This window comes from Lactuca saligna, chromosome 4 (genome assembly GCF_052625555.1).
Source record: "Lactuca saligna cultivar CGN05327 chromosome 4, ASM5262555v1, whole genome shotgun sequence".
Taxonomy (NCBI): domain Eukaryota; kingdom Viridiplantae; phylum Streptophyta; class Magnoliopsida; order Asterales; family Asteraceae; genus Lactuca; species Lactuca saligna.
In genome coordinates, this window is record NC_136420.1 from 27,235,171 (window position 1) to 27,244,167 (window position 8,997).

At 31.9% G+C, this 8,997-nt stretch overlaps 1 protein-coding gene across 1 annotated transcript; it reads right to left on the reverse strand.

Moving 5' to 3' along the window:
• Positions 1-3,903: 3,903 nt before the first annotated feature.
• Positions 3,904-5,955, reverse strand: LOC145039409 (uncharacterized). The gene is made up of 5 exons (XM_078987472.1): positions 5,856-5,955; positions 5,291-5,403; positions 4,919-5,189; positions 4,730-4,798; positions 3,904-4,430 (listed from the first exon to the last, which is right to left on the reverse strand). Exons 1-5 carry the CDS (start codon positions 5,953-5,955, stop codon positions 3,904-3,906), a joined length of 1,080 nt encoding a protein of 359 aa, XP_078843598.1.
• Positions 5,956-8,997: the final 3,042 nt, after the last annotated feature.

An 8,997-nucleotide genomic window follows, 5' to 3' on the forward strand; every position in this document is an offset into this window, starting at 1 on the left:
TACAAAATCATATTCCATTAGTGGCAGTGAACTTGCAATAAATCTATGGAAGGAATGTATAACAAATACGCAGAAATTCAACCGTGCCTCCCTAAATCACCCATCTGCAACAACTGTTGTTGCAGTAACGAACCTAAAACCATCAAAATCCTATGGTACCATCTTCTACAAACCTACATATATATATATATATATATATATATATATATGTGTGTGTGTGTGTATGTGTGTGTGTGTGCATCACCACTATCACATCACATCTCCTAATACCCTTAACTACAAAATATCACCGGTGTAGGAGTATTACGATAGGGATCATCACATGCCACACATATCTATGTCAACCCCGATATACCGGAGATAACAGCACTCACAGATCTGTAAATCACATAAATTACTGAACTTTTTTATGATATATATCAATGAAATTGTATACCAACAACAACGACATTACATATTCATAGGACCCTCAAGGCCAATGCCTATGTTATCGGGAATGCCCACAACCTTATACCAAATAAAACTGAAAACCAAATCCGACCTACTGGTAAGACGATAACAACACTATTAGTATTTACTAATACAGTCCGTTTAACATTGTCATGTTCGGTTACTTTCTATTTATAGGACAAAACTTTCATAGTAGAGGCCTCAATCAAGGAATTTCACTTCCAAAACACTTGGTACCAAACAATATGTCCAATCTGCAAAGATTCGATTTTCAGAAGAGGCCCCCAGTGGTATTGCAGTGTACATGGACTAATTGAAAAGCCAGGCTACATGTAAGCATTTTCCAAAGCACACAAATAAACCACTATTTGCTCATCATACTATTTACAGATTCTTCATATGTATAGATACAAACTTACTGTTACCATTGCCGACACAACGGATACCAAACCCGCAATAGTGTCCGAAACATCATGTCGTAAGCTATTAAAATCATCACTCGAAAAATTCATATCCGACAACCCGCTGACTAATAGGAACACCTTGCCTTCAATCATGTCCGATCAAAAAGAACAAACCAAGACCATGTGTATCCAAATGCTAAGGGCATTAACTCCTGACAATATCCGTTTCATAATAATCGACATCCAACAATCAACTATACCACCGGAAACACCCGTACCAACAACACCCGGACAAACACTAACGAAAAGAATCCGATCGGATAACGAAACACCTGAGGCAAGTGAATCTGCACGCCCTGTCGTACGCACCCTGACCTTTACTCCACCAGGTAAAAGAAAATGTAATAATGTCAAAAGTAAACACCAAATTACGAAAACCATTACTAATGTTTTCTAAATTCTTCTATCACGGGCCCACCAACAACAACATTTTTGAAACGAACCACAAAGTAACGAGTAACAGCAAACAGGACCGTGAAGTCGAACTTTTCATTCGGATACTAATTTTCCCTTTGTAGTAAACAACACTAACAACTATCCTATGTAATATAAACAATAATAAACAAACAACGTTTGCATGCTTGCACTCAACCAGAATTTCACAAAACAACTAACCATATATACTTATTTAAATATATAATAGGCTTCCAAACATACACCCGACAATATCTAATACTATGGATACAATGACATATACATATTTAATATCATACCAAAACAGACAAAAATTCCATAAATCTATACACTTCAATAACTTACCCGGAATGACTCTATATTGAAAAACATAAACATAATAAAAAACTTCTTGAATAAAGCACACATATCAATTCCGAATACCATATTTTCCCATTTTCCAAAACAAGGATATCCTGTGCGGTCAAAGATCTCCCCAGATATCTCCAATTTAATGCCACACCTGTGCCAAACAATCACATCCATCTAATAAAGGAAAAAAAACAGTAGTCGTCACCCTACATCTATAACAAATCAGAACACTTATTAATTACTTCCAAAAAATGCAGTCCAACAACCATAATCCTCCTGTATAAAATACCACCCCAGATAGATCATCCTTCCACCAAACACGAAACATAGCAGATGGAGACCATCATGGAGAAACTGCAAAACCAACTCGACACAATGCAGGAAGCACTTGCCATGGTCCAAAACACATTCACCTGCATCAACCAAACAAGGAAAAACATGATAAACGAAGCTCCAATGGAAATTCCATACAGGCATGTTGTCGTCACCAAAACCTTCATCAACGACCTCGATCAAGACACGGTGGTCATGCTGGACATCTTCCATGCAATGCAGGAGAACATGGCTTCAGCAACTGAGATCTGCAAGAAAATCATCAACGACCACCAAGTCCCATGAAGAAGCAAACCCAACTCTTTTGTAATCAAATGTCGAGTATCTACCTGTTCCTGAATGGACACTTTTGTAATGAAACACTAAGCAATGAAGGATATCTTTTGATGCTTATCACGTAATCTTTTTTATCTTTTATCACTGTTTCTAATGAATAACACCTTTTAAACTAGTTCCATTATATAATCATCCGCTCCATTAAGAGAGTATGAAATACATTACATAAAAATTACAACCGATCCCTCTGCCCCTTGCGAAGCAGGGGTAACGAATCTATTTATTATTATTATTATTATTATTATTATTATTATTATTATTATTATTATTATTATTATTAGCTTATCTAAGTGTTCCCTCCGACCCTCCAAGATCGTTTTAAAAATTTGTATTTAATAAAAAATATGACTATAATATAAATAATATATATTTATACATAAGATTACAATTTAATATAGAAAGCTTGTATTAATACAAAAAAATAAATATGTATTTATATAGTTTCAAATGTAGGGAAAATGACACAAATGTCCTATGCTGTTTCTAGGGTTAGTCCATTTAGTCCCTAACATTTTTTTGTTTCTTTACAGAGGCATAAGGTGGATTTTAACCTGTTTATTTAATCCATTGAACCTAAAATAGCAGGTATTATATGCCACGAAATCAATTGAATATATGTGGCTCTTGCAATCTTGCTACAACAACATTAAGATATTTACTATTTCCCATTTATCTATTTCACCTTAAAGAAGCCCTTCACAACCTGGACTTGTTGGTCTTTGGTAATTAGACAACTCAATGTTAAGGGGAATATTGTTGATAAATGTTAATAACTTCTTTGAAATTCCAGATTAAACCAACTTAGTATTTGCGATTTTAGAGTTTTCTCCATTGATGAATTCTTAGTGTTCTTGTTTCATATTTCAGATTTCACTCAAATCTAAGCTTATGAAATCGATCGAATCGGTTTTATGCCTTAAAATTGTTTTTGTTGTTATAGTTGAATTAATTTTTGTATTTCCTATTGAAATTTTTTTGCTAACCAAAATTTATGGATCGATAGATTTTGTTCTTCGTGTGATTGCTTTTCAAAAATCAAGTTCATATGTTTGTTTTGATAATGAAAGCAGACTCGTTTCAACTTATCGATTTTTGGGTTGTATGGATTGAGGTTCGGAATTCATATAACAGCTTCATTAGTATCTCGATGGTTAATTGATGAAAATATTTATGGGTTATTTCAATGGTTCTTGAACGATGTTGTAATAATTCAGAATTTGGGATAAAATTGATCCAGGGGCATCTTAGGAAAGTTACATTTTTATGTCGTTTTTGTGTTTATTTAGGATTCTATTAGTATAAATAGGAATAATGTTTACGCTAATTTCATTCAGTTTTCAAGTAAATTCCCAAAATTTCATTTTTCTTCTCCTGTTCTTGTTCTTGCACTGTTCCTCTTTCATTCGATTTTATCCCTTTTGTGATTCCCAGTGGCAGAGCTAGGGTCAAACTTAAGGGGTATCCCAATTTTTTTGTGTAATATATAATAAGGAAAAAAAATAAAAACCGCAATTTCATTAGATATAAAGTTCAACTTCCATAACAAAATTACATTTTAAAGTTCACCTCTTCGATCTTTCATTTTTCGAAAGCGAGTAATTACATTTTCAATCTTAACATTCTCTAGTGCTTCATTTTCTACACTACAAATCAAAGCACCATTCATAAAATCGTCACATATTCTATTACGCAAATCTGTCTTCAAGAACTTCACTGCAAGAAAACACGGTTCAACAGTTGCGGTTGCGACGGGCAAAACCAAAGCTAGTTTTAATAATCTATATACCAAAGGAAAAGAGAGGTGCTTCCCAGTTTCCACCAACATACGAGAGAGGTCTGCAATTCCCTTCAAGTTGAAAAATCTCTCATCATGGAGTAAAGAGTGATAATAGATATCAAGTTGTCCATTAAGTTGCGCCCTTTCTGAATTGTCAAAATCGTTTTTGTATATCTCGCTTAGCTTTAACAACTTTGTTTTATCAAAAATAGAAAATGAGTCACAAGGAGTCAATGCCGTCATGTTCTCCATCAACTCCGTGTCAACTTTACTAAGTCTATCTGTAAATTCTTGAATTTGCATATCTAAAATTATGTTAAAAATCACAACTTCAAAATGATGTTGATTAGTCTTATTGGTCCTACGCTTGCGTGGGGTAACATAATATCCCGACATGTCCACAATTCTTCCAAATTTGTGGAAACTCAGCTTTTCTAAAAACTAGCAATGTTTTCTTTGTCCATTTTACTAACGAAACTGCTTCCAAAATATTTTGATCTTTTTTTTTGAAAATGCTTTGACAAGGTATCCGCGAGACATATAATTTCCAACATCAAGTGTAAAAGCAACACGAAATCAAGTGTCTTGAAATATGACAAAATACCCTTTGCTTGATTACGGTTAGATAAAGTAGATCCCTCCTCTTTGAAATATTTAAGTACCACAACAACTTCTGCAAACAAATTCACCCAACTTACAATTGTTCTAAAATGTGAACCCGATCTAGTATCTCCAGCTCAAATAAGAGAAATCTCTTGATTCAACCATTTTCACGTTTCTGTTTCACCAATACCAATTTCAGCTGCCACTCTTTCTTTTTGCATCTTTCGTATCATATCTTTTCTCTTACAAGACCCACAAACGATAGTAACTACCAAAGCTAGTTGTTCAAAGAATTCATCAACATCATCATGTTTCTTTGCAACCGCCACAACCACTAATTGAAGTTGGTGTGCAAAACAATGTATATAATGTGTAGAACTGTTTTCATTTAGAATCAAAGATTTCAAACTGTTGAATGCACCACTCATATTAATTGCTCCATCATAACCTTGTCCCCTCACCTATATATTTAAAAAAAAATTAATAAAAAAAATATAAGAAATAAAAATAAAACTAATATTGTATTGAAATTTAAAGGAATAAATATTTTATGATTTCTCACTTGAGTCATACTTAAGTTATTGTTGGGAAATACGGTATCAATGGCGGTTTTAAGAGTCAAAGAAGATTTATCAAACACGTGAACAATTCCAATAAATATTTCCTTTACAATCCCTAGTATATCAGAATATCTCAAAACTATAGCTATTTGTTCTTTTTGGAAACATCACTAGACTCATCAACTAAAATAGCAAACACATCTTACCAATTTCATCACAAATAGACTTGATTATCTCTTTTTAAAAGCAATCGACAATATCTTTTTGAATCGTGGGAGAAGTCAACTTTTCATTTTTTGGAGCATTTTCTAAAGTAACTTTAAAAATCTTCTCTAATCAAAGATAATACTTCAATGAAAAATCCTTTATTATTAGACTTTTCCATATCATCATATCCACGAAATGGTAATGCATTTTTCAATAAAAATCTACAACTACGGATTGTATCACATAATCGAATTTCATAATTATTTTTCTCAAGTTCTGTTTGGTTATGCAAGACTTCACCAATAAATTTGGTTTTTCTCAATAGCAAATCACACTTTTCTTAGGCCTTATGGTGATAACTTTGAATATTATCCATATGTTTCCGGAATAAGCCTTTTTTACTCAAATTATCAAAGCATTCGATTATAAATGCATCTCTCCCACCTTGTTCCCCTACCATATCTCCAAACAAATAGCAACAAAACAATATGCCTTCTTAAATTTTATGCTATACTCTAACCATGGAAAATCAGTAAACCATTGCACAATAAAACGTTTGGCTTATTACTAAATAATGTATATTCAAAACTATACCCCTTTGGTTGACAAGGCCCTTTAATCAAATATACCCTCTTTATTTCATCCCTTTGATTAGGATTATAATATGTAATCTTTGGCCTATCCCCCGGGTGTGAAGGAAGATCATTCAAATCAAAAGATTGTGTCGCTTTTAGTTTGGGCATTGGTTGATTAGTTTGTGGAACTTGAGTAGGTTCATTAGATTGTGTTTCTTGTGGTTTTGCTATTGTTTGATTTGTTTTTGGAACTTGATTGTTTTCATTAGCCCTATTTTTTTGGAAGTTCCTTCACCGTTGTTGTCTCCAACATCTAAATATATTTTGAAAAAACTTTTAATAGCAACCTACAATAAAAAAATATGAATTATAAACTTGATTTCAAGTTTCAACAAGAGTCAATAAATAACAACCCAGTAACCTACAATCAAATTATCAATTATCAAGATATATCAACTATAATCCGATTCCAAGTTTCAACAACAATTGAACAAATAGCAATCTACAATAAAAATATATCAACTATAACTTGATTTCAAGTTTCTACAACAAATAAGCATTAAGTATTAACCCTAAGTCCCTAATTTAACAAAGTTATTGTTAATTTCTAATTTTTAAAACATAATAACATAAAATTAGAATTTTAATTAACCTAAAAACATAATAGGGATGAGTACTTTGGTTATACTAACTTGCTTCATTGTGATGGAATATCCGAGGAGCGAAAGAGGTGCCCGAAATTTTGCAATTGAGATTTGAGAATTGAGAATGGTCGGTCACGTCTCCACGATTGCAACAAGGCCGCAAGGCAGAAATCGATTGTGAAGTCGGCAATTGAGAAGACACGCACACAAGAAAGTGACGATCAGAATATGGAGATTACGTATTTTTTTTAATTGGACTATGGGGCTTAAATCTTAATACCTCTTTGTTTCAATAAAACAATTGGTGTGGGCTTAAAATTTTTGGACCATTTGGGTTATTTTGTATTTTGGTCCATTTAGAAATAACCTGAAATGTTTTAGGGTAGCCTAATTTTTTTTTTCCGATATAAAACCGCAATATAAAACGATTTTTTCCGAAAAATTAACACTATTAAAAAGTTTTTGAGAGGTATCCCGGGATACATTATAGATTCTCCTGTGGTGATTCCTCTGTTCTGGTGCTTTGTTTGTATGATATTCTCAGAGAATCAAGAGAATTGATTCTCAAATAACACTTATGTCTGGTTAAAGGTTTTTCATTCTTTCGAATCAAGTGACTTAATTCTGCATAATATCATTGTTAAAGAACCAAGAAAGTTGGATTACAACAGAGGGACTTTTGAATTCTGTTGACGGGGTTTTCTTTGGTTTTGAGTTTCGATCTATTTGATGGAAGATGAAGATACGTCAAAATTATTTTTTGTAAAAGCTAAGGTCCTAGTAACAAGAAAGTAGAAATAAGCGACAATGATTTTGGGAAAAATGTTACTGGTGTGTACTTGGTTAACCTCACATAATTATCGTCGTAATCAGAACATGACAACATGATTTTGATTTTTACTAATGTGTATTACACTATTAGGTAACATGATTGAGGAATATCTGATGGGGAAGAAGATGAATAGTATCGTGTTAAGGACAAACATTTGATGTGGCAAAGGGGTAACCGGATGACCACTTCATTTTGCCCAAAAGGACCTAATCAACCCGACAAAATGTAATACGTTCTCTAACAAAGCGACAAAATAAGTTAAGTGGTTAAATGGGTAAACCTTATAAAGTTTATAGGACATATATATGAAATTTTCCCTTCAAATGTAATATATATATATATATATATATATATATATATATATATATATATATATATATATATATATATATATAGAGAGAGAGAGAGAGAGAGAGAGAGAGAGAGGAGGGTTCAATTGAGAAAAAAAAGTTGAGAATGGGGGAATCATTCTCAACCAATCATTTAATTAGCACCTTAACATAAAATACATGGTGACAAACTTGTAAATATGATATGATATCCTTCAATCACAGATACATAACTGTGGATAATTTGATAACAATTCAAATTCATTACTACTCGATTGTTCATCATCCAAATTTCTTCTCCAAACTTCAACGATCATCCAGATTTCTTCAATTAAATCCTCGATCAACATGATCCAGTGTTAATCAATCATCCATCTTTGTCAAAAACACGTTCATTAACGTCATTCAACAGTAGACAAAAAATTTTGCTTTTGGTTCTTTCAATACAACCTTCAATTTTGCTTGAATACGAGCATATCTTCAACATCTACGATTAATTATACTCTCAGTCTCATTAGATCAACATCATTGATAATCAACAACAGCTTCACTTCATATCATTCATTCAACATCGATCATCAAACAAAATTTCGAAATTAAGGTTAGAAAAACATCAAATTATTTTTTTTTTGAAAAATTTCATATAATTCTCTATCAATCTACTATTTTGTAAGTTTTAAATAATCAAAGTATCATATTTTTAGCATTTTTGAAAAAGCTTACTTGTATGCACTCCAACTGTTTGATGAATTGCATAAACTAAATTACCACGTTATATTCACATATGAATATGTTTTCGCACCTTAATCAGTATACGATTATTAAAACACAAAACGAATATATAATTTTATATGTTACTCATATGTGAATAACATATAAAAATTATATATATTTGTGAATATACCTTGTAATATTCATATGTTAATATCCTGTGTAATATTCATATGTGAATAAATTGTGTAATATTCACATATGAATATATCATCTAATATTTATAAGTGAATATATTATCTAATACTTACAATTGATAATACTATATAATATTCATAAGTGAATACATCGTTTAATATTTAAATATGAATATATTGTATCATATTCACAAGTGTATATACTATATATTAT

Bases quoted from the DNA above. Each gene is read 5' to 3' on its own strand.
- LOC145039409 (XM_078987472.1), bottom strand. From the start codon at position 5,955: ATGGTAGGGGAACAAGGTGGGAGAGATGCATTTATAATCGAATGCTTT. The intron at 5,190-5,290 runs GTGAGAAATCAT...TTAAATATATAG, and splicing joins ATAACTTAAGTATGACTCAA to GTGAGGGGACAAGGTTATGA. The intron at 4,799-4,918 runs GTATTGGTGAAA...ATTTGTTTGCAG, and splicing joins AAGAGTGGCAGCTGAAATTG to AAGTTGTTGTGGTACTTAAA.